The 26,814-nt window shown below is 43.7% G+C and overlaps 1 protein-coding gene across 1 annotated transcript in view; it reads right to left on the reverse strand.

The window, feature by feature from the left end:
- Positions 1-26,814, reverse strand: part of AGBL2 (AGBL carboxypeptidase 2) — a 40,468-nt gene that overhangs the window by 9,444 nt on the left and 4,210 nt on the right. The window contains exons 5-17 of the mRNA XM_075283328.1: positions 25,573-25,680; positions 20,826-20,973; positions 17,970-18,746; positions 15,402-15,561; positions 14,432-14,558; positions 14,023-14,123; positions 13,769-13,899; positions 12,188-12,254; positions 10,507-10,605; positions 8,170-8,256; positions 7,343-7,400; positions 7,187-7,273; positions 6,849-7,076 (exon numbers count right to left, since the gene is read on the reverse strand). Coding sequence (XP_075139429.1) covers positions 6,849-7,076; positions 7,187-7,273; positions 7,343-7,400; positions 8,170-8,256; positions 10,507-10,605; positions 12,188-12,254; positions 13,769-13,899; positions 14,023-14,123; positions 14,432-14,558; positions 15,402-15,561; positions 17,970-18,746; positions 20,826-20,973; positions 25,573-25,680 — 2,178 coding nt within the window. The remainder of the gene's footprint in view (positions 1-6,848; positions 7,077-7,186; positions 7,274-7,342; positions 7,401-8,169; positions 8,257-10,506; positions 10,606-12,187; positions 12,255-13,768; positions 13,900-14,022; positions 14,124-14,431; positions 14,559-15,401; positions 15,562-17,969; positions 18,747-20,825; positions 20,974-25,572; positions 25,681-26,814) is intronic.

Here is a 26,814-nt window from a genome sequence, read left to right on the forward strand (position 1 = left end):
AAAAATTCAAAATGGGGTGGATTTCAAGAAAAAATGCATTTCTGCGACTTTCTTACGGGCTTTGGTTTTACGGCGTTCACTGTGCAACCAAAATGACATGTCCCCTGTATTCTGTGTTTCGTTACGATTCCGGGGATACCAAATTTATATGGTTTTAGTTACATTTTGACCCCTTAAAAACAAATCCAAAACTGTTAAAAAATTATTTTTTGAAAAGTCGCCATATTCTGACAGCCGTAACTTTTTTATACATGCGTGTACGGGGATGTATAGGGCGTCTTTTTTTGCGGGACTGGGTGTACTTTGTAGTTCTACCATTTTCAGGAAATGTTATTGCTTTGATCACTTTTTATTCAAATTTTTATCAGAATCAAAACAGTGAAAAAATGGCGGTTTGGCACTTTTGACCATTTTTCCCGCTACGGCGTTTACCGAACAGGAAAAATATTTGTATAGCTTTGTAGAGCAGGCGATTTTGGACGCGGGGATACCTAACATGTATGTGTTTCACAGTTTTTAACTATTTTTATATGTGTTCTAGGGAAAGGGGGGTGATTTGAATTTTTAATCCTTTTTTTTTGTTTTTAATATTTTTTTTACTTTTTTTAAACTTTTTTTTTTTGCATTTATTAGACCTCCTAGGGGTATTGACATGGGTGGGCGGTGTCACGGATTGTCAGAGCGGTGGGGGTCGGCAAACATGGCTGCTCCGGAGCGTTAAAGAGCGCCTCCTGGAGTATCGGTAAGGTGAGGGGCAAAGTGGTAAAGTACAGTCCTATGAAAAAGTTTGGGCACCCCTATTAATCTTAATCATTTTTAGTTCTAAATATTTTGGTGTTTGCAGCAGCCATTTCAGTTTGATATATCTAATAACTGATGGACACAGTAATATTTCAGGATTGAAATGAGGTTTATTGTACTAACAGAAAATGTGCAATATGCATTAAACCAAAATTTGACCGGTGCAAAAGTATGGGCACCTCAACAGAAAAGTGACATTAATATTTAGTACATCCTCCTTTTGCAAAGATAACAGCCTCTAGTCGCTTCCTGTAGATTTTAATCAGTTCCTGGATCCTGGATAAAGGTATTTTGGACAAACAATTCAAGTTCAGTTAAGTTTGATGGTCGCCGAGCATGGACAGCCCGCTTCCAATCATCCCACAGATGTTCAATGATATTCAGGTCTGGGGACTGGGATGGCCATTCCAGAACATTGTAATTGTTCCTCTGCATGAATGCCTGAGGATTTGGAGCGGTGTTTTGGATCATTGTCTTGCTGAAATATCCATCCCCGGCGTAACATCAACTTCGTCACTGATTCTTGAACATTATTCTCAAGAATCTGCTGATACTGAGTGGAATCCATGCGACCCTCAACTTTAACAAGATTCCCGATGCCGGCATTGGCCACACAGCCCCAAAGCATGATGGAACCTCCACCAAATTTTACAGTGGGCAGCATGTGTTTTTCTTGGAATGCTGTTTCTTTTTGGACGCCATGCATAACGCCTTTTTTTATAACCAAACAACTCAATTTTTGTTTCCAAAATGAAGCTGCCTTGTCCAAATGTGCTTTTTCATACCTCAGGCAACTCTATTTGTGGCGTACGTGCAGAAACGGCTTCTTTCTCATCACTCTCCCATACAGCTTCTATTTGTGCAAAGTGCGCTGTATAGTTGACCGATGCACAGTGACACCATCTGCAGCAAGATGATGCTGCAGCTCTTTGGAGGTGTCTGTGGATTGTCCTTGACTCTTCTCACCATTCTTCTTCTCTGCCTTTCTGATATTTTTCTTGGCCTGCCACTTCTGGGCTTAACAAGAACTGTCCCTGTGGTCTTCCATTTCCTTACTATGTTCCTCACAGTGGAAACTGACAGGTTAAATCTCTGAGACAACGTTTTGTATCCTTCCCCTGAACAACTATGTTGAACAATCTTTGTTTTCAGATCATTTGAGAGCGGGCTGTCCATGTTCAGCGACCATCAAACTTAACTGAACTTGAATTGTTTTGTAGAAAGAAATGGTCCAAAATACCTTCATCCAGGATCCAGGAACTGATTAAAAGCTACAGGAAGCGACTAGAGGCTGTTATCTTTGCAAAAGGAGGATCTACTAAATATTAATGTCACTTTTCTGTTGAGGTGCCCATATTTTTGCACCGGTCAAATTTTGGTTTAAGGCCGGGTTCACACGGAGTTACGTGCCGCGAGATTTGGCACGTAGACGCCGCGTGACCCTTTGCGTGCCGTACACGCTCCCATTCATTTCAATGGGAGCGGGGAGCGTATGCGCCGCGCTAGTTTGCGGCCGTGCATTTATTCACGGCCGCAAACTAGCGCGGCGCATACGCTCCCCGCTCCCATTGAAATGAATGGGAGCGTGTACGGCACGCAAAGGGTCACGCGGCGTCTACGTGCCAAATCTCGCGGCACGTAACTCCGTGTGAACCCGGCCTTATGCATATTGCACATTTTCTGTTAGTACAATAAACCTCATTTCAATCCTGAAATATTACTGTGTCCATCAGTTATTAGATATATCAAACTGAAATGGCTGCTGCAAACACCAAAATATTTAGAACTAAAAATGATTAAGATTAATAGGGGTGCCCAAACTTTTTCATAGGACTGTATATGTATATGTGATTGTGTGGGGTTAGGGGCGAGGCTGCAGAGGGCAATATGAATTGTGTGGCTTGCTATGGTCCAAAGTGTGTGAGATTGCAGAGATGGTGGTGTGAGTTTGGGTTTTGTGGGGGTCCTGGGAAAAACGTATGTGCGCTATTGTGACGAAAAGTAGCCTATTGCGCAATGGGGTGTATTAACTATGTTTGTGGAAAATTTCAGCCAAATCGGTCGAGCGGGTTTTGCGTGATTGACTAACAAACATCCGAACACACAAACCCACAAACATCCAAACTCACAAACTTTCACATTTATAATATTAATAGGATATATATATATATATATATATATATATATATATATATATATATATATATATACACACACGTTAAAACCAGCTTTTATTAGGGGTGTCCCCCCCAAGAATAGCAGGAATCCACAGCAGTTACTTCTTGCTATATACATACCAACCAGCTTTTCTCAGGGGTGTCCCCCCAAAAAATAGCAGGAATCCACAGAAGTTACTTCTTGATATATTGGATTCCAACTAGCTTTTATTTGCGGTGTCCCCCCACCAACTAGTGGGAATACAGAGCAGTTAGAACTGGCTATATAAGTGCAAACCAGCTTTTCTTCAGGGTGTCCCCCACAAAATAGCAGGAATACAGAGCAGTTAGTTCTTGCTATATATACATGCAAACCAGCTTTTCAGGCTGTGTAACCCCAAAACAGGGATACAAAGCAATTAGGTCCGGCTATGCACGCTCAATCCAGATATCCAGGGTGTGTACCCCCAAAACCTAGGTGGGAGAGACAGAAATTCAGTCAGGCTATATACGCTCAATCCAGATATCCAGGGTGTGTAACCCCAAAACCTAGGTGGGAGAGACAGAAATTCAATCAGGCTATGTACGCTGAATCCAATTTTTAAGAGTCTACCACCAAAGCTAAGTGGGAGACACAGCAATTCAGTTACGCTATATTAGCTCTATCCAATTTTTTGTTCAATCCAGTATTGTTTGCTCTCCATGATGTGAACTATGCCTTTGTCTCTTGAAAAGCAACCCAACATGAAGTCAGCCATGTGTGCCAATGTGTTACTTGGCATGACTTTGCTGCCCCAACTGTAAGGGTCACTCTCCATTTCCTCCATTTTCACCATCCGTGCTGAAGCAATGGGATGCACTGAACTTCACCCTCAAGCCTTGTGTGGGACAGAGACATGAAATGCCACTTTATCCCCCTCGTCTTCCTCCGCCAGCCAATGGTGCGAAGATGAGAGGAGTGTGCTCTGAATGTTTTCAGCCTAGCAGAGGCTACTTTTCACTTACGAAAATGGCTGCACTTTGACCAGTATATCAGGCACAATGGTGTAGGTTTCAAAGAACCTTTGCACCAACAAGTTGAAAAAGTGGGCCATGTGTGGACCGTGTTTGAGTCTGGCAAGCTCCAGATCTGCTACCAGGTTCAGGCCATTATCACATACGCAAACATGCCTGGGCCCAGGTACAGCGGGGAAAACCATATTGCCATTTCATCGGAGGCAGTGTGATGTCTGTCCCCCAAGCTGATGAGCTTCAGCACGTCCTGCTGACATCTCCCGACGCCAGTGTTACAGTGTTTCCAGCTCATAGTTAGGCTCGAGGTTGCAGCGCAGGAGTAGGCTTTCAGAGAACCCCTGCCATGAATTTTGGGCTGGGAGACGCGATAGGCCACCCCTGTTTGCACCCGGGCCCAGATTCCACTACATTCACCCAGCCTGTCATTAAAGATAAGCAGCATCCCTGACCGCAGATGCTTGTCGATGCGTCGGTGGTCAAGTGGACCTTGCAGCAAAGCGCAGAACTATGGGCACCACTGATGTTATGGGACACGTGCAGGCACAAGGCGGGGACAGCACACCAAGAGAAGTAGTAATGGCTAGGCCCAGCATAGGGAGGTGCCCCAGCTGCCATCTGCTGACGGAAGGCCTGGGTATCCAGAAGCATAAATGCCAAACATCTCCACGGCCAGCAGTTTTTAGATGAGGCCGTTAAAGGCTTGGGCATGTGGGTGGCTTGCGCTGTACTTCTGCTTGCAATGAAACGCCTGGGAGATGGGGAGTGGCTGGGAAGAGGCGCATGATGGTGCAGGCCAAAAGGGCAGATGAGGGTGAACTCCCCAATGTGTCAGAGACAGATGTGTAGGTGTCCAGGCTGGTGATCTGGACTACAGCACCAGCACTGTAAACAGTGGAAGAGGCAGTGTCGGCAACGCTGGGCGACGATTGTCCTGCGTTTCCTCTCTCCCACTGAGCCCAGGGCTTGCCTTCCAAATGACAGTGCACGCAAAAGGTGGTAAGGTTGCTCTTTTCAGAGCCCCGACTCAGTTTAGACTTGCAAAGTGTGCAAACCGCACTAAATTTGTCATGTAACTGACATGTAAATGATGGGTCTATCCATTGGCTGTTCATTTTGATGAAAGTCAGCCGGTCAGCACTGTCAGCTGACAGCCGGCTGTGCTTATCCATGATGATGCCACCGGCTCCGCTCAACTCACCCTAAGGGACAAAAACACTGCTGGTGAATTTTGTTCCATTCCAAAGGACTCTGTGTTTAGATTTGGCTCAGTCGCAGCTCCAGGACAGGCCTTTGAAGTCAAGTTTTCCTTTAGTGGCTCCACCTCAGCAGCATGATGATGGTGAAGCTTGGTTAAATATGGTGTTGGAAGGGAAAGTGGTTTCTGATCTACATGTAAAGTACTGGAGCATGTTGTTTGGACTATTAACACCTGATCAGAACCCTGTAGGGGTAATGTAGAGTCCGATATTAGAGGACCATTACCGCTAGTAGTGGCTGCAGCCAATTCTCCACCTTTGGATACTCTAAATAAAAGTTACACCCAGGACTTGATGCCAAAATGTTATCAATTTCCCAATCCAAATCAAGGTCAATGTCTGGGTTCTCAGTCCAATCCACTGCATCAATCCTACACAATGAGAGTGATGGTTCTGGAACCACCGTTTTAGGGGCTAACAATTTTAAAGGGGCTAACACTCTGCTGGTGCAAGGCTCAACTCACCCAAAGGGCAAAAAACTCTGCTGGTGCAAGGCTGAACTAAGTTAAAGGGCCTGAAACTCTGCAGGTAGAGGCTGAAGTCACCTGAAGGGCCTCAATCTCTGCTGGGAGCTCAGATTAAGGGCCTCTAACTTAATTTGGAAGGGCTCATGATAAGGGCCCTAAAAGTGAATTTTGGAAGGTCTTACCACATCACACACACATCCACAATGACAGGTCAGGGTGGGGACTGTTGGATTTCCCATTGCCTTTTCCATCTGTAGTTGTCATGGGGAACGTGATTTAAAGGGGTGCTTGTTAATGTTTCTTTAGCTTAAATTTGGGTTTCTGTCCCTCCATTTGGGGAGTAAAGAAGGTTTCCAGGTATTTTCCCACTTTGATAGAGGTTTTTTTTGAGTGTGGAAAGTGTGTAGTTGTTAGACTGTGATGTTGGGGTAAAACAGTGACTTGGGCTTGTTAGATGCCCCCAGACATGCTTCCCCTGCTGTCCCAGTTGCATTGCAGAGGTGTTGTCATCATTTGCTGAGGTGTGATAGTGGAATTGGTGACCTTCCTGAGTCGAATGGTGGGTTCCCCTGAAACAAAGAATTTTTCCCAATAGACTATAATAGGGTTCGATATTCGTTCGAATAGTCGAATATTGAGCGGCTATTCGAAACGAATAACGAATATTTTACTGTTCGCTCATCTCTAGTAAAGACGGGACCACACAACAATGCTAATAGACACGCTGGAAACCTCAATGTTCACTTACAGGGAGGTTTTGCAAATTCTTGCACATACCCACAACTTTTTCACTTATAAGAAAACACTGAAGTATCCATGTGCTAACCTAGAACGAGGACTTATGTGTTGGGTGTGTGGATATATCATAGAGGTGAACTAGTAAAATGTGTTCTGTCTTAAAGGGGTTGTCCAGGACTACAAAAACATGGCTGCCCTTTGCAAATCAACATCACACCTATACCCAGGTTGCATGTCTTATTCAAGATCAGCACTAGTGATATTAATGTCGCTGAGCTGCAATGCCAGACAAATCCCACTGATAGGTGATCCTGGTTTTGGAAACAAGATGCCATGCTCTTTTAATTCTCAACAATCTCTTTTAGCCTTACTGCCATCCAAGTCAAAAGATTTCATTCATCAGAAAAAGTGAATACCTCGTTTCAGAACATGATCAGATACATGGCTTCGGTCACTGCTGTGATCAAGCATGGTGTGGAAAGGTGGAGGGTGCTGTTTGATAGGGGAGGAGTCTTTCGAGAATGGGGGTAAGCTGGCTCGCTCAATCACCGTTATAATGAGAGGAAGACGATTTCCACCAGCAGGCTCACGGGACTTCACTGTAGCATGACGAGGACAGACATGGTTAATGGTGGAGAAGTCTCCTGAAGGATAAGAAAAGACATTCTGTACATTTTGCATAGTAATCTATATCTTGGTCACCATACGAGACCTCACAGGTACCTGGCACATACGGGCAGAGCAAATGACTCACCAACAAAGGAGGTTGGGAGTCTGCTGATCAGCTGGGTCTTCACAGAGACGGACTCTGGCTTGCAGCAGTAGGGAACGATGGGTTTTTCTGGTGAAGAAGAATATGTTTGGTACCTACAGTCACTTTCAGAAGGAGTCAGTTTCTGTTTTTTCTTACCTTGCACTGTAGATGTGCGCACATCAGACTGTGATAAGGAGCTTTCATGGGATTTGGTCTAAGAAAAAGAAATATAAAAACTGCAAACTTACAAACTGAATTTAGGGTAAAATTCATGCTGCACATCATGTAAGTAGAATAATGGCTGCAGTAGAGTTTCCAACCCTTTCTTGTATAACAGCTGTTGCTTTGGGCCCAATTGCCCACCTGCTGCTGGTCACTGATGAGGCCTAGTCCACCGACATGCCTAAGTTTGTGCTGCGATGACCTTCAGCATCCTGGGAAAGTCAACTAAGTGTATAAGGGGTTGTGTAGGATACTAAGTGTCAGAAGTAACAGCATCTCTCTAACCCATGAGCCCTGTCTGTTATTACACTAAAACTAGTCGTGTGAAAGCTGCTACTCTGCAATACTAGATACAGCCCAAGGGGAAGAGTGCTGCTGCTTTTTACAAAACCACAAGCAAAAATGGTGAATCGCTTCAAAGCATTTTCCAACTAACAAGACAGAAGAAACAGGATAAGTGTCTGATCAGAGGGGTTGGGACTGGTGAGACAGGGGCACCCTATAGAAATGAAAAGCAGATTCATGACCACGGCTCCATTCACTTTTACAGGAATAACAGAACACTGTTGTCTGTTATCTTCAGTAGTCCTATGGAGGTGAATACAACAAAAGTCATGTATGCCCATTACTCCTCCAATCTTATGATATTTGGAGGTCCCAGCAGTCAGACACTTTTCCCCTAACCTATGGATAGGTAATAAATATTGTTTATAGGAGAGCCCCTTTAATTTGCCATTACACGTTTCGGCCTCATCACTTACCTTCTGGTTTCTTTTTTCTGCATCTGCTTTACCAGAGCTCTTTATTGGGTTGGATTGGGTTGTTGGGTTAGCTGGTTCAGTATTGTCCTAGGAGAAATGCAATAAAGCTCAAAATGAAGTGATCACATGACACAATGATTTTATGGACTGAAGATGTAGGAGAAGATAGAGCAGACACAAGACAAGTGTTCTTTGCCTTCTTTCTATAGCAGCACAATGATGGGCACTAACAGGACAATGGAATGTCTAATGGCCAATTAGAAGTTTGAAGATAAGATAAGATAATCCTTTACTAGTCCCACAGTGCGGATACTCAGTATGTTACAGCAGCCTAGTAATACAGATACAGGATAATACACAGGAATATATTACAGAAGGAGACACATAAGCTGAGAAGAGAAGATATAATAGGAGTCCGTAGCAGCAAAGTAAGAGATGAAAGAAGGAAGACTTCAGGGTCACTTAGTTCTCTGTACAGAGTGTCTCCGCTCGGTCTGATGTTGATTATACAGCCTGACTGCAGTTGGAAGGAAGGACCTGCGATAGCCCCTTCTCACACTTGGGGTGAAGCAGACGGTCACTTACAGTGCTGCCAAGTCCCATCAAGGTCCCATACATGGGGTGGGATTTGTTCTCCAGCATGGAGGTCACCACGGACAGTATCCTTCTGTCACCCACCACCTGTACTGAGTCCAAGGGGCTCCCCAGGACAGAGCTGGCCCTCCTGATCAGCCTGACAAGTCTATTTCTGTCCCTGGTTGATATACTGCTACCCCAGGAGGCCACACCGAAAAAGATGGCTGAAGCAACCACAGAGTTGAAAAAGGCTGTAAGAAGTGTCCCCTGGACTCCGAAGGCCCTAAGAAGTGTCCCCTGGACTCCGAAGGCCCTCAGCCTCCTGAGCAGGTAGAGCCTGCTGTGGCCCTTACTGTGCAGCAGCACATCCAGGTGATCGGCCCCGTCCAGCTTATTATTGGGGAGCACACCCAGGTACTTATAGGTCCTGACTATCTCACTGCCCAAACCCCTGGATCTCCACCAGATTCGGGGGGCACTTCTCCGCTTACTAAAGTCCACCACCAACTCCTTGGTCTTCCCAGCATTAATCCTGAGGTGGTTCCGCTGGCACTAGTCCACAAAAGGTATAAGTCTCTGTACTCGCTGTCACCCCCGTCTGTGGTGAGGCGACTATTGTAAAGACATCGGAGGACTTCTGTAAGTGACAGCTGGAGGAGTTGTGCCTAAAAGTCAGCAGTGTACAGTGTGACCACGGGCAAGAGCTGGACTTTGTGGTGCCCCCATACTACAGATCACAGTGTCAAACATACAGTCCCGGGCTCTCACATACTGAGGGCAGTTTATGAGGTAGTCTAGGATCAAGTTGGACAGGTGGTGGTCCACTCCAACAAGGTCCAACTGGTCCCTCAGTATCCCAGGCTGAATGGTGTTGAACGCCACGGACGCTGTGGCTGTCTCAGCCGCAGAATCCACGGGAAGAAGAGACATATCACTTCTTTTTCCTGCTAGTGCAAAAAAAAAAAAATGCTAGCGGGGAAAAAAAAGCGTGTGGCTCCCATTGAAGTCAATGGGAGCCTTTTTTTTTGCAGGCGGATTTTGAGGCACATTCCGCGTCAAAATCTGCCTGCAAAAAACTCCATGTCAACTAGCCCTTAGAGAGTTCTATCAGATAGCATCTTCAGAAACATGTCCTATCAGAGCCATCTGGGGATTGCAGAATGATATAGACCTGCCCTCAACTAGCATTTTTTAGATGGAGAATATACGGTCTGTAATTTCGATTCTAGAGCTTGGCAACTGAATGGTCATGTTAGACCTAAAAGATGGTTACCATCATATTCTAATTTATCCTCCTCACTTGAAATTCTTGAAGATTACAGTTCACATAGGAGGCTGAAGAAGACACCTTCAGTTCACAGCCCTCTGTTTCGGAATTTCTTTAGCACCTTACACTTTCACAATGGTGGACTCTTCTATGACCGCAGCCCTCAAGCCTCAAGGGCTGTCAATAGTTCCCTATTGGGGTGGGGAAGCCAAAGTCCGAGGAGCTTGGAACTCCCAAGAGAGAAAGTCATCAACCAATTCTATAAAGAAAGGTGACATCACTGGCCTGAGAAGCAAAAGCAGTTGTCAGACCCCTCCCCCAACCAGATACTGATGATGTCTCCTAAAGATGGGCCTTCAATATGAAAGGTCTAGAAAGCCTCTTTAAGAATAAAACAAGTATAATACGCAGTATATAGGCACCAGTGGATGGGATTGTGTTATCTACTAGATTATTTGATACCTTCACTACCTAGAATACCGTAGAGCATTTACCGTATTGTCATGTGATTTCAGCTTGTGTTTGGAACTGCGCTTCTTATACATGTGGTTCCTTTCCTTACGAGAACGCAGTCGCTTCTTCTTCTGACAAAACTGATCAGAGAAAATAAAGCAGGTTACTATTAATGAAAACAAAATGTCTGCTCATGTTGTGCTAGGCCATAGGTCTGCAGAATATAGATGTAGACACGGGCTGTCATATACTGATGCCAACTACAACAGTGTCATCATTGCAGGTTGGAGTAAATGGCTATACTCTCATGACTAGGGAAACTGGTGCATTAGGGTACACAATTCTCCCATAGGAAAGAACTTTCTTGAGCATCCAGACTAGGGGTCTTGCATTGTAACTTCTACCAACTTTAGGCGCAATAATATAACTGAAATCCATGTAGGTGGAACAGATGGAAATGATGCAACTCAATTTACAACTAAAATATTACTATATACCACAGGATATAACCTCTATAACTCTGTTAACTTGTTGAGAAGAATTGAGAGAGCTCTTAGAAGGTGCCGATCCTCCTTGTGGGGACTGAGGTGGTAGGGGGTCTTAAACGGGCTGTCCATTCAGGGGCTCAGAAATGATACGTAAGCTTATACCAGGCTATGGGGCTTTGATCAGATAATTGTAGACAATATCATATCCTGGAACAGGATGGAGCCCTCCAATTGTAGTCAATGTAGGATGGAAGGCAGCCACATAACCCTTGGATGTCATCTGAGTGTGATCCCAGTACCTTCTGTTAAAAAATGCCATCCCTTGGCTTGCACATTTGGTAGTGTACATGAGGCCTAACTCTTTGGCTGCCTTTTTAAGGTTGTTCCTACAGCCGTTTGTGTTGCTGTTTCTTTTGGGGATTTTCATATCATTTTTAAAGTTGGTTAACCCTTTATTATAGTTGTGGTTGACCTTTATTCCTTTAGGCACATGGTATGTTTATCTGTCATTGTTATACTGATTGTGCATTGCTCGTATGCTTATTTGCAAGTATTGCAGTATTTCACTGCTACTTACTTTATATTCTGTTTGAGGGGTTTTTTGTGACCGTACTGTGCTTGTGCTATTATTTGCACTACCCAGGTGGCTCTAGGGGACCCCTCTATTTTTTAGCTCTTCCCTGTATCCTAGCATGGCAGCATTATTATTAGTAGTACTAGTATCAAGTATCTTTGCACAGATTTGGTATAATCTTTTGTGATAGGTTATTTTAGACACCCTAAGATATAGTTATCCCCCATTATACTCTTGCCTTCTCTTGTTGGGGATTTAGGGGGTTCTTTGATGTATTATATGTCTCCCCTTCAGGTCACTGTCTGTGTTGATGTAATTGTCTCTTTCATTGAACTTTTAGGGTGTACCAAATGAAATAATCATGTCATACTTCATGAAAGCATATGATAGCACCACCGCAGGAGACACAGCTAGCCACAAAATCAACTTGATTGTTGTGATGCGAGGCTGAGAATTACTTATTTTTTTCCCTACCAGGATGTCTTTGGAGTGTGGGAGGAAACCCACACAAGCACGGGGAGAACATACACACTACACGCAGATGTTATCCTTAGTTGGATTTGAACCCAGGACTCCAGAGCTGCAGTACTAACCACTGAGCCACCTAGAATTACATATCGTGATTGAAATCCATGAATACATGTGAACTGAGCTGCTCACCTTACTTGCTATGTGTAGTAAATGTGCAGGGAGCCCGTCTGAATCCGAACTATTGGATCCACTGGTGCTGTATGTCAATCGAGAGAAAATCATATTGTAATAAGTTCATTTTTGGACAATACAAAGGTATTAAGACATTCTATCACCTTCCCCAAACATAATACCCTATCTCCACTTTGTTATAGAGCACGTCACAGTGATACCCATCAGACCCGAAATCTTATGGAAATGAAGCATAATTTGGTGCACTGGGGGCGGGCATGCAGCTCTAGGATGGGTGACGTAATAGCAAGGGAAGGATCAACTCTCACTGCACAGGGTGAGGAGGGGCAGGAGATGGTGGGAGTTTGAACAGCAAGAGCAGTGTTCCAGAGAGCTAGAGGCCATCCCCAGTGATCCAACTAGCTAATTTGCATACCACATCAGTTATTTTTTCCCACATTTAAAAGCGATATACATAAGAGAGAAATGACAGGTATCGCTTGCACTAACAAGGTGCTCTGTAACACAGTGAAGGCTGTTCAATATGCTTGGAGGAGGTGGTAGACACAAAAACTAGGGAGCAACTGTAATGGGATGTACATTTACATTTCAAGTTATGTTATGAATTCTGTAGAATATATCCTGAATCTCAGCAATTCTTCAAGTTTGGGAAACCTCGGTTAAGACAGATTTCAAGACGATTTCCAGAAGGAGGACTGCAAACGACTTGGCTTTTCCTCACCTTCACTGATCCCATGTCACCACTAGAGTGCAATGAGGGCCCAGTCAATGTCACAGCAGTGGCAATGGGGGATTGGTGAAGGCAACAATAATCTATTTTAATTCTTTAGGTCATCTTCAGAACTGTTTCCCATTTTTATATGGCTGGAAAACCCCTGAATGTAGTGGAAACTGGGGCTGGTTTTGAAGTGAATTCCACCCTGATTCTTTAAAAAAAAAAAAAAAAAAAAAAAAGTATCCTGCTGAAACCTGCCAAGGATTCTGTGGCTGATTCAGCTGCAGAGTCTGCTGACCAAGACACCCTACCGATTGGATTCATCAGTGGGGAGCTGGACTGCCAAAAGAAGGCTGCCTCAAATTCCTCTTCATTTTCTGCCCTCTGAACATCCCCTAAAGCTGATCATACAATTTAGATAGCTTTTGGCTAAATGCTTGTTGACCCTCCCTCCTTCCATACAAATGCACAGTTGGCCAAGTATCTATGTCTTCTGAATGGGTAGAAGGGTGTAAGTTGCTGCCAGAAACCTCTGGCAATGGGTGAATATAAAGAAGGGCATGTTGAACTCAAATAGCCTGATCCTTTTCTCACCCAACATCTGCTGCCAAGAAAAAGGGGAGAAGCCCTGATACACACGATGGTCAGCCGGCCAGTCTCTAGGCAATTGATAGGTCCACTGTAGTGTTCTCAAACACATGACATCTACCAGTACGCCCTGACAAGTGCACCTTCTGAAATACGCCAGGAGTTGTCGGTTTACTACAGTTGAAGTCACACGTTGGACAATTCTACATTACATAAAAGTAACAGAAAATCTAAAACATTCAGAGAGCTTGCAGTGTAGAATGTCATGTTCTCACCTTGATTCAATGTCAGATAATGAGAAGTCACCCAAATTCACATCTGAATCAAAATGTTTTCCAAGACGTTTCCATTTCTCCTTAATTTCCTCTTTCACAAGCGTCTGGAGCTCGGACACGCAGACCTTGAACTGGATGAGAAAAGATATTCACAAGATATATACCAGATGGACACAACAAGAACAGTTAAGCTGTTGGAGTCCGACTGGTATTTGATGGATCTCTAGCTAAGACATGCTTTCCTCTAATCTTACCTTAGTGTTGTCAGGATCACAGTAGTCCAGCAGAGTGTCACAGAAATGGCGGCCCATTGACTTGAGGTCTCCGGCTGTAAAATGAGTGCCCTTTCTATCTCCTGTAGGTTTATCAGATAGAAATGATTATAATATAAGTAAAAGAAAAGCCAAACAGTCAGGCAGAGCAAAGAACTATTTCATAATGAGTCCCTCCAGTCAACTCCCTCCTTACTGCACGACCAGGGAAAATCATTAGCCCTATTGTCGGGATTGTGGGATTCCAACAGTGGAGCCCTAGCTGTCATACATGAGCCTAACCTGGGCTATTCTGTAACATATCATCCATCCCAACCGACCGATATACACATCTGTACAAGCTACAACACATCAAATTCTGAATATTGATTGTAAGCTAATATTTACTGACCAAGTGTAGAGCCGCCGAAGGTAGACTCCATAGTATAGCTGTTCCTGATGCCATGCCTCCACATCACAATTCGGCCCGTTCCTTCTTTACTTTTCTGCACTTTGAACTTACAGCCCTTAAAAAAGAACTGAAGAAAATAGTAGGGGGTTAATAACACAAGGTACTGACTAGGACACAATTCTGACATTATATTAGTTTTTATTATTATTATTATTTATTTATTTATATAGCACCATTAATTCCATTAAAGTTGCTAATAAAAAATTCTTCAGAGTCACCCACAGCTAACAACCAATTTTATCTATTCCTGCTCCTGTCCATTGCTGTCTTCACGTGTCAGGACATATGTGTTGTTCCTTAGAGGCTTAAGTGGAGGGGCTGTGGGCAGGAGCAGGAATAGGTTAATGAATATTAGCCATTACCTTCTGCAGTAATCCAGTAGGTAGCAACCTAAAGTAGCCTTCCAAGGGCCAATAACAGGGGCCCTAACTGTATGGGAGGCCTGTAACAGGGACATTTATTGTATGGGAGGTCTGTAATGGGAATAGTATACTGCATGGGGGCCTGCAATACGGCCAGTATGCTGTATGGGGGCCAATAAAGGTGCAATACACTATGTAGGGGGTCAATAAAGAGGTGTTATAATGTCTTGGGGCCAGTAGAGGAGGCGTTATACCGTGCAGTAAAAAGCTTGCTATGGGGACTCGCCTTTCTCCTGGAACTGATGACAATGGATCATTAACAATAATTCAACAATTATTAAAAATATATATATATATATATATATATATATACGGTAGTAAAATAAAACGATAATACAGAAATACAATAAATAATACCTAACAATAATCTAGATAATACTAAACTATATCATATAAGATTGTAGAATAAAATAATTTAAAAAAAAGATAATAATAAATCAATAAACCAATTGTTGGTTACTTTCTAGCGGCATATAACGTCACGTTACCTTGTCCGGTGCATTTTTGCTGAGCATTAGAGGGAAGACTCTCTCATGTAGCCTGGACTCCAGTGGACCCTTGTTGTTACAGCCATACATGAACACATTGTTCTTACGACTGTGCCCATGAAAATCGCAATACAACAAAACCTCTCTCTCCACTAGAAGCCTGACAGAAATAAATGAACAAGACAGAGGCGTATGAGACGTGAATCTTGTATCCTGCAGGTTAGAGCTCAGCAGAGTATATAACTGCTCACTGGCTGCTGTGTCAGCGAGTTATATGGCTTTATGAGAACTGATGCGTTACTATATGACTGTATGGCTGATGACAGCGAGCAGGGGATCTGTGTCCGACTGCTCATCTCTTTGGGGTGATGTCTGGCCACGTGTATTGCTGATTCCTGTCTCCTGTTAAACCATATGTCTGCAGGTGCACAAGTATCTGATATGTGTATTGCTGAGTGTGTTATATGGTATGGTGTGAAAGAAATGCCACTCATGTTCCCTGCTGTGAACCTGCCCTGTGTTCCCTTTGATCTGGTTTCTTCTGGCCTGGCAGTTGCTTGTTGTGCCATGAATAACAGTAGGAGGAAGGCGGCTACTACAGTCTATATGAGCCTGGTCTGGAGGGTCTCTGTTCACTCAGCTAGCCATTGCCCCCTCTGCACAAGCCTTTCATGATCCACCACATCCTAAGGATTATTCTGTTTTATTCCCTTTTATCTTCACAGCTGTCTTTTCTTGTGTGTCATTTGTTACTATTTTTATATTTGTAGCACCGAACCATCTCGGCATTAAAGTGTTAACGCTCTGGTTACTTTGTGTATGCTCTATGAACCATTACCTTCTTGAGACACCTGTATATATGACGGAGGTCTCTATCAGTGGTGGTGGCAGCGTGTATTTGGGGTACGTGGACTGTGTGGGTATGTGATTTACGCTCAGTTTGCAGCCTGAGAGAAGGGTGAGTGCAGGATTGGGCAAGTGGAGTGAATTGACCCAACAGCCGCACCATGCTAAGATGGCCTGTACGTGACAGCTCCAATGTGCTCCTGATCACCATGGCACCCCATGTCCTCCTTAATTTTTGTCTGCATGCAGATCATAGGTTATATAGGGTGCTGTGAATTGTGAGAACACCTAGAGATTTGGTGGAGGAAGCTCCTAACTACAGTATAATGGCTAGGTGACACGGGGGCAAGGAAGCGGATTTTGACAGCGGATTTCGCCTCAAAATCTGCCTCCATACAATGGTGGTCTATGGAGACCACTAGCGTTCTTTTTTCCACTAGCAGCATGTTGCCGCTAGCAGAAAAAAGAAGTGAGCTGCCCTTTCGTCAGGCGGATTCCGTGGCTCGCTGAGCCATGGCTTCCGTCTGGCGGCAGCAACTTCCAGAGTCGGCCCATTCATTTGAGCCGACTCCGGAGGGAGAAACCGCGACCGCAACGGTCGTGGCAGGCGGGTTTTGACCCGAGAGTGACACGGCTCCCCGCGTTGCTCTCGGTGCCAAAATCCGCCCCACCGCCCCCTGTGTGAACGAACCCTAAGAGAGTCTGTGCACAGGAACAGCTGAGCAGAACAATGCACAAGAGGGCAGACCACCTGCCACAAACACACAATGCACATACATGCATGGCTGTGTTTACTGGCAACCTACCCAAACAAAGGGTTGTCCCCATCCAGAAGGTTAGATGAAAACCTTAAAACTGCAATTTTTTTTTATCATTTACATTTGCAAAAATGTCTTTCATCTGACTATAAATTTAATTGCACCCTTGAATATCCCATCACGCCTTTTTTTATACATTTATGGAACTTCATACTTAGGGCTAGTTCACACGGGGACATGGACGCTGATTTTGACAGCGGATTTCGCGGCCAAATCAGCGTCCATACAATGTATCCCTATGTGAACTGCTCGCTTTTTTTTTTCTGCTAGCTCGCTAGCAGAAAAAGAAGCGACATGACCTATCTTTCAGGCGGAAGCCGCGCGCGCTGAGCCGCGGCTTCCGCCCAGCCGCAGCGCCCTCCATGTCGGCTCATTCATTTGAGCCGACAGCGGAGGTGAAAGCCGCGACCGCAATGGTCGCGGCGGGAGCAGTTCACATAGTGTGGACATTGTATGGACGCTGATTTGGCCGCGAAATCCGCTGTCAAAATCAGCGTCCATGTCCCCGTGTGAACTAACCCTTAGAGCTTGTTTGATATTTATTTCTTTTTTTTTATTGCCCAAACTGAGAATTGTCAAAAATAAAAACAAAATTTAAAGAAAAATACACTCACCTGTTTAATGGCTTGTTGTGCTGACATGCTGTATAAGTGCACATGAGGACCAATGCTAGTGAGGGACCGCAGCCATCACCTGGGCATTTATGGACCATCCTCACTACAGGCCACTAAACAGAGAGTGGTAGTGCTGAGCAGGTCAGTATAGGATCTTAAATATAAAATTGATGAGATTTTTGGCACATGAGAATTTTTTAAGCCTTAAAATCAATAAAAATGTAAAGAAAAAGTAGACTAGATAGCATAGAGGATAATGTATGGGTGACCAGCATTCAGTACGCACTCACCTTTTCACCATCGCCCGAGTGTGCCATATACATGGGAAAGAATCTTTTAACATACTCCTATAGTTTCTATTGAGGTCCCTCCCAGAAAGAGAGCAGCGGTAATTTCCAACTATGACCCCATCAGGGTTCAGCATAGGAATGACTTTGAAGATAAAGGTGTCCCTGAGTAGCTGAGCATCGGCGCAGTCACTGAGAATGAAGTCCAGGAAGCCTTTCATCATCCACGAGCCATTTGTTTCTCCAGGATGCACCCTTGCCGTCACCACCACCGCCTTCTTACTGACTGCCAATGCAGGGTTTATAGAGGGGGAAGTGATGGTCAACAAGTAGACTGTATTACCTGCCAGGCTCCTACACATGGCCCGGATCTTACAATACTGGGAACATGCAGGATCACAAGTCCACCTCTGAAGATCTCTATTCAGATCAGAATATGTGTACGGATAGCAATGAGCAAAGTAACACGTGTCATTGTCATGTGGGAATTCAAATGTCCATGTCAAGCAGTAGAAAGCGGCACCTTCTTGAGAACTTCTGTAGTACTTTATATCTCCCCCTTCTCTTCTCCATCCTTCTCCTCGCAATCCAGCATCAAGCTCAGAGTACATCAATGGCTTCATTCCTTCATTGTATAGACTGTTTCTTTTCATCAGATTTGTGATGGTGAAGCGATAAGGAATGCCCCTCCGGGTATTCTTCACTTGGAAGTAGAACCACTGAGTGTGCTTGCTGGTGTAAAGGTCGGTACGTAGCGTCAATTCATACTCATATGCCCCCCTGCATGAATAATACAAGAAATGTAGGTAGCATATGGGTAAAACCACACCATGAAGCCCAAAAAATGTTTCTTTGAAAAGCACCTCAAAAAGCTACAATCCAAAAATGTCATTAGTCCCCGAGATGGACACACTACAAAGGCCCCAATAACGCTGAATTAGAGGTATGGATTAGGGAGATGCTTATTTTGCCAAACCTTCTTGTTACCATTTTATAGAGGACTGTTCTCCACCTCCACCAATTCAAGCTCTTAGCACCTGCCAATAGACGCCGTTCTTCTGATTCCAGCATAGTTGGGAAATACTGATGTGGTATCTAACCTCAGTAATGTCAGGTGGGCCTTGTCAGACAGGGGTGCGATCCAGAGCCACCACCATCCTGACAGTGCAGAGACTAAATAGCATATCAGGAACCACAACTAACAGTATCGATTGCTCAGAAACGGTGCGGGCTACAGAAACGGTGCGGGCTAAATGTGTCTGAATCAGCGGACCTATTATATGATGTAAAGTACTGGAGTTAGTGATAGGTTCTGATTAAAGGGGTTTTTTCTGGGAGTTTTCTTTTTATTACGTAACCTTCGGCCATTGACATTAATGGGAGCTGAATTGCAGTAATGTTACCATAAGAGATTATTTATTATGACTACTAGAAATCTAATATAAGTGAAGATCAAACAGGATTGGAAAGAAACAAATTTGCGTGCTGCAGAACATGAACAGATTCAATATTATCTTTGTGATTGGAAGGGCACTCACCCACACCGAGGCTCATCTTCATAAAAGACTTCTTTTATTAAGGTAGTACATCTTTAAAAACAATTCGTGCAGGGAAGGAAAAACCGCATAGAATGGCAAGAAGGCAACAGCCGTTTCACGCAGCTATGTGCGCTTTCTCAAGCCTCAAAATGCATTTGAGAAATGCTTGAGAAAGCGCACATAGCTGCGCGAAACGGCTGTTGCCTTCTTGCCATTCTATGCGGTTTTTCCCTCCCTGCACGAATTGTTTTTAAAGATGTACTACCTTAATAAAAGAAGTCTTTTATGAAGATGAGCCTCGGTGTGGGTGAGTGCCCTTCCAATTTCTCTACAATTGTTCTACTTTCATAGTGCTTTTCTCTGGTTGTTGAGCACCCCCATGGCTCTTTATATATAAGGTCGTAATCCTCACAGTCACCTCCAGTCCATCAGGACTCATATTCACATATCCAGCAGTGCCATCCCGTATACTTTCTTTGTTGGTTATCTTTGTGATTACATAGAAAGATAATAGACACAGCTTTATCAGAGAACTGCAAGTTACTGAATTGATTGTCCTGTCAGCAGAGCTGTAGGTAACAGTGAGAGCATTCAGCCCCCCCCCCCCCCCCCCAAACCTCAGATCAGACAGGTCCAGCTCCAAGAAAACAATGTGTAAACAATGGGAGGAATAATTTCACATAGCAGGCAAACAAAGGCAAACAAAGCTTAAGCAATGTATGTAAGAAAACTATTCCATTTACATAAGATAGCAGTATAGCTATGACCCTTGAGATGGGAATACCCCTTTAAGTCTACAGTACTTTCACAACTATTCCTCAAGATTCCCTCATACATATGCATGCTTAGATCTGTAAAGCATGCATTTGCTGTCACTGGAAGGAGGGAAGGAAGGTGTTGCCAGACACCTGAGGAGGTTTAACTCCCTTGAGAACAAAAGCGTGGTGCACAAAAATTCAACATGCATGATCCATCTTTGCCTTGCCATCATCGTTTGGGGAGAGTGCACAGGCCGCTATACACAGAACATTGTCAGTTAGCATTTTATGTGTGTCAAGATTGAATCAGGAAATGGAGACAAGGGGGAAAACTGGTGAAAGGAACATTTTATTTTTAACCCACTCAGAACCTGTTTTATGCAGTTTTGTTGCAGATTTTGTTGTTTTTTTTCCTGCCATAGCCAAGTTTTGCTTTAAAAGAGATGGGACAATATAAAAGAAGCTTCTTCTATTTCTCCCATATGCTAAACCCACTCCTATGTTTGGCAGAGAAAAAAACGCAGCAAAATCTGCAGGTTATCACAGACAGTAAGATCACTCACACTTTGACAGCTTTCTGGAGATTACCGCTTTCAAATCGAGATTCAAAGTGCAGGTCATTGTTGTTCTTCCCATCTATAATTGTTGGCACAAGACTGACACAACGACGTCCACCAGTACGAGAGCCAGTAAAGTAAGAGCCCTTGCAAGCTGCAAGTACAACATTTCCATCCATTAAGATCCATTTAATATGTCTCATTTTTGGCAATGTAGTATCAGACTGTATATGAGTATTTTTAATACAGGTGTCCCTCACACTTTCCACAGTTTTTCCACATCACAGATTTAATATTTTGCAGGTCGGAGGACACATTCCAACACAATAGTGCAAAAAAAAAAAAAAAGGAACTTAGGGTGAATTCACACTGAGTAAACGCTAGCTTATTCTGAACGTAAAACACGTTCAGAATAAGCGGCGTCTAAAGCAGCTCCATTCATTTCTATGGGAGCGGGGATACGAGCGCTCCCCATAGAAATGAATGGTCTGCTTCTTTCACTCCGTGCAGTCCCATTGAAGTGAATGGGGAGTGCCGGCGTATATGGCAAGCTCTGCTCATGCCGGAGCGTACACGCCGGCACTCCCCATTCACTTCAATGGGACTGCACGGAGTGAAAGAAGCAGCCCATTCATTTCTATGGGGAGCGCTCGTATCCCCGCTCCCATAGAAATGAATGGAGCTGCTTTAGACGCCGCTTATTCTGAACGTGTTTTACGTTCAGAATAAGCTAGCGTTTACTCAGTGTGAATTCACCCTTACACTTTAAAAAAAAGTTTTAGACTAAGTAATGTTCAAACAATGTTAGAGGCAGCACCTGCAGATGAAGGGGCGGAGAGGAAGTTTCCAGAAACCCTGAAGAAACTGATTGAAGAGAACAATCAAACCAGAACAAATATTCAGTCCTATTTTGGATAAAATGTTACTCATGACATATATTGGCCAAGAAGCGAAACCGGCCCTAGGTTTTAAAGCTGCAAGGGATAGGGTAACCCTTCTGTTTTGCACTAAGGTGGTGGGTATAACTATAAAGATATATAAAGCGGCTAGCCCTCAAGGAAAGGACAAGCACCATCCATGTCGTCTGGATGGTCAATAAAAAGCATGGACAACCAAAGCACTTTCTTTAACTGGAGGAAGTTAGACAATACCTTGCCAGCAAGGGCATAACCTTTAAGGCTAAGGCCCCACATAGTGAGCCACAGCCAGAAAGCACTGTGGAAAAGACTGCAACAGAAACACATCATGATTTTTTCCTGCAGAATTTTTCTCTGTGGACTTTCTGCTCCTGTTATACCTATATGGAAAACACCAGCATTTCCTTAGGTATACAGGTTGACATGGTGCGATTTGCAATAACATCATGCTTTTTGAAAATTGTAGAATTTCCACTGCAGATATTTTTCTGCAAAGTGTGGATGAGATTGGCTAAAGTCCCATCCACTTTGCAGGTATTGTAAAATGCTGCGGTTTATTCTAAGTGGGGCCCCAGCCTCTGGGGTAACTGCTACTGTCCCTGGCAACTCAGAACCCAATGGATTCCAAGTTGGAAGAGCTTAAGTTGTCTACATGCCACCTAACAATGCCTCGCTTATCAGCCTCTTGGTCAGGTCAATATGAGACATTAAACCACCCACAGGTTTATCGGGGTTTAATGTCCCACACAGACATGTAGCAACACCATCTGTGCTCATGTTAAAAAAAACAACAAACCTTCCTACTTACCGAGAGATGAGTCTCTTGGATCTCCTGGCGCCTGCGCAGTCCTTTTGTGAAGGCAGGGATGTAGACCCCCACAAGCAAACTGAGGCCGAGGTTTCCGGCTTCACTGAAGAACTACGCCTGCGCTGCTAGGACAGGTGCCATGTCAGAATAAATGGTTTTATTTTTATCCCAGGCACAGATAGCAATAAAAGAGGGTTATTTCAAACACTAAACCCCAAGTCCATCAAGACCTGTGGGTAGTTAGGGTCTTTTATAGGGTGTTTTATTCCCAATCGTGGGTGTTTAACCCCCATAATGTGGGGGGAAGACACCAGTACTGTACACCACCACAGTCAACATAGGTATGTCTCTGCTCCTATTAAAGGCTCCTACACAGCACTGTTATTGATTTGGAAAGTATTAAAAGGGGTTGGCCACTTTCAAACCAATATTGAGAGCAAATGTTATTGTTTCTATGATAAAAAAAGTTGTACAATTTTCCAATATAATTTCTCACAGTGTTCTAGATCTCTGTTTGCTGACATTCATTCTGCTTTCTTCCAGTGGATAAAACTCTGATCATGGTTATGAGATGGACCCACAGGTGTTGCCAGGCAGATGTCGGATTACCATTCTGTGACCACAGTGAGCTGTGCACCTGTGTGTCCATAACATGACCCCCTGGACCATACATCATATCACCATGGTCAGAGTTTTAGCCACTAGAAGTAAGCAGAATGAATGTCAGCAAGCAGAGATCTAGAAAACTGAGGAAATGATACAGAGAATATAATGGAAAAATTGTACAACTTTTTATTATATAAACAATAACATTTATCTCTCAATATTGGTCTGAAAGTGGCCGAGCCCTTTAAGCCCTGACACTAGATACGATATATACACTATGTGATCAAAAGTATTCAGACACCTAGCTGAAAATGACTTACAAGTTCGTGGCGCCCTCCATCGGTAATGGAGGGGGCTTGCACCCCCCCTTGTTATTTTTCATGGCACTATCACAGCACAGGCCGACATTGATGTTTTAAACACCTTCTTTCTTCCCACTGTTGAAGAGCAATTCGGGGATGGCGATTGCATCTTACAACACGATCGAGCACCAGTTCATACTGCACAGCCTGTGGCGGAGTGGTTACTCGACAATAACATCTCTGTAATGGACGGGCCTGCACAGAGTCCTGACTTGAATCCTATAGAACACCTTTGGGATGTTTTGGAACGCCGACTTGGTGCCAGGCCTCACCGACCTACATCGATACCTCTCCTCGGTGCAGCACTCCATGAAGAATGGACTACCATTTCCCAAGAAACCTTCCAGCACCTGATTGAACGTATGTCTGCGAGAGTGGAAGCCGTCATCAAGGCTAAGGGTGGGCCAACACCATATTGTATCCAGCATTACTCATAGAGGGCGCCACAAACTTGTAAGTCATTTTCAGCCAGGTGTCCGGATACTTTTGATCACATAGTGTATGTTCCTTATTTCTGCAGAAAATAAAGCAAAAGAAGAAGAGATTTTACTGCATCCAGCATATGGGATCAGAAGAAGGGAACAAGAGGCTGCAGACAGTGATTCCAACCGACCATCTTCTCTGGATGACCAAAAAAGGCTGATTTGTAGATAGTGGATGATCAGAATTGACTGCACACATTATAATGTTTTCTAGTTGTGCATTTGCCCTAGGGTCCTTTTGTAATATGCAGACCACAGGTTATCCTGTGGCTACAAACCTCAGCAATCTGCTGTGATCTATGGAGAAACTGAAAAGCGTTTCCTACTAACTACCTGCCACTGATTGACAGCTTTGTCATTATGCACAATGATAAGGCTGAGTTCACAGAGAGTTTTTTGGTCAGGATTTTGAGGCCGTAGACGGCTCCTATTGAAATCAATGGGAGCCTGTGACCTAATATTCCCCTTCACCCCCCCCTCCCCCTCTGTCTTTATGTATCTGTCTCCCCCAGTATTCTTGTTTTTCATTGCACCTCCTTAATACGGTTCTTTATGTTGTTACCTGCTGTGGGATTGGCGATGTGGCCTCTCCCTTATTTCTGTTTTCTCCTTCGCAATTGTTTTCTTACTTGTTATGTTAAAATTTTCAATAAAAATACAGTTAAACAAAAGAAATCAATTGGAGAACTTAAGTTGTCTGCATGCCAGCTAACAATGCCTTACTTATCAGCCTCTTGATCAGGGATCATATGGACATTTGAAGGGAAGATGTCAGGTCAATATGAGACATTAAACCACCCACAGGTTTATTGGGGTTTAATGTCCCACACAGACATGTAGCAACACAGTGGCGGCTACCCCGTCTTTTGCTCCGGAACCTGAGTCGGCCTTCGCCTCAGGTTCTGGACCAAAAAACCCCTGTGTGAGCTTACCCTAAAAGAGAAAGCAGTCAATTAGCCTCAGATTATCTTTAAAACCAAAGGACTATTATTGCAATCCAAGAACCAGCTTGGTCTCCCCTAGCCTCTCCTGCGAATAAATAAGTGTCCAGAAAAGATAATATCCTAATAAAATCTCTGCTCTTATGATCACACATCTTCATCTCTGGATGAACTGTCTACATATGTATTAGGCCAGGTTTGCATTTGTGTTGGGGTTTCTGCTCAGGGGGTCCGCTTGGGAACCCCCTCAAATGGAAACCTAATTCGCTTAAAAAAGCGGTTACCTGCATAGACTATAATGGGGTCCGCATGGTTTACGCCAGAGAGGGCAAAAAATGCAGAAAGAAAAGCACTGCTTGCAGGGGAACAGAATCCACTGTACAGAGAGCCAACGCTGGTGTGAACCCAACCTTACTGTTGCTTTTTTTTTTTCATACCATGCAGTGGGTTTGTACTTTGCTTTTCGTTTACCCAGTTTTGGACATTAGCCTTGTACAGTCAGGGGCTTTTGAGAAAAGATTGGCAGTTTGCATTACTAACCATTAAGTAAGCGCATACAGTATAAGATATTTGACATATTGTACATAACAACACTGCTTACATCACACAACAATTCCCAGAATCAGGATAGCCATACCTTGGTTGATTTCATAGACCACTTTGCCATCCCTTTCATAAGAGATGTACGGCATTGCTTCTTTCCCTGAATGCCTGTAGAACAGCTCTGGATCTGAAGGTTCCCACTCTGTGCATACAAAAAACACAAATTTACAAGGATAAGACCAGTCTACAAGTGAAATTACTACAGGGTTAATGATTAATGTAATTAATCGGACATTCCATTGATCCATCTAAACGTGAGCTGTAACATGTCCCTGTATTAAAGGGTTTGTCCAGCCACCCCAAAAAAACCACTTAGAATAGTATAAAATAATACAAGAAATAACACTTACCTACTGATCTCCTACTGCTCCATTTCTGCAACTTCCCAGCCCCAAGACAGACTCCAACAATGTAGTGACTTGCCAATGCCACCAAGATCGTGCTGGTTTTGGAAATCGCCGCATGTCCGCAGTGCAGTTTTTACCGCAGAATGGGCATGGGATTTGCTAGAATCCCATCCACTTTGCTCTGACTATAAAATGCTGAAATAGTTTACACAGATTTTCTGCTGTGGGCAAATCACGCTGTTTACGCCACATCGGGCCTGGCCTAAGACATTGCAAAAAAGACTGCAACGGAAATCCACTGCGTTTTTTGTCACAGTGCATTTAACAGAAAGTCTGCAGCATTTTCCTCTGTGGACTTTGTCGCTATTAAACTGATATAGAAAACGCCAGCGTTTCCATAGATATAATTGACATGCTGCGATTTACAAAAACTCAACATGTATCTGCATTGTGTGGATGGGATTAGCCAAAATCCCATGGGCTGGCTTTGCAGGTACTGTAAAATGCTGTGCCCAGGATTTAGAAAACTCTTTGAAAACCACTTCAAAAAGGCATCAAAACCACAAGGGTTTGAAAAACACTTCCAAAATCTACTTCAAGAACCAGTAGCGACTTCATGCAGCCTGACAAAATAACTTTGTGTCAGCAAACCTTTATTTTGCGCCTTTTTTAATGATTTATGCACAAGATGGGGGAACGCTGGTGTGCGCTGTCTGCCAAATGTTTTACTATCCATTTATAGCCTTGGTTTTTTTTTCTAAATATCTGACAGCAGTGAATCATGTTTTCTTCTGGAACTCTTCTTCTGTGCAAGGTTTATTACACATCATGTGACTTTCTAGTAAATTAGGACCATAGAAATACACTGCAGAAATAAGGTGCACCCAACTGGAAATGAGCGACAAAAAGTGCAAATCATGAATTCCTCC

The sequence above is a fragment of the Leptodactylus fuscus genome, chromosome 7, assembly GCF_031893055.1.
Source record: "Leptodactylus fuscus isolate aLepFus1 chromosome 7, aLepFus1.hap2, whole genome shotgun sequence".
NCBI classification, from domain to species: Eukaryota; Metazoa; Chordata; class Amphibia; order Anura; family Leptodactylidae; genus Leptodactylus; species Leptodactylus fuscus.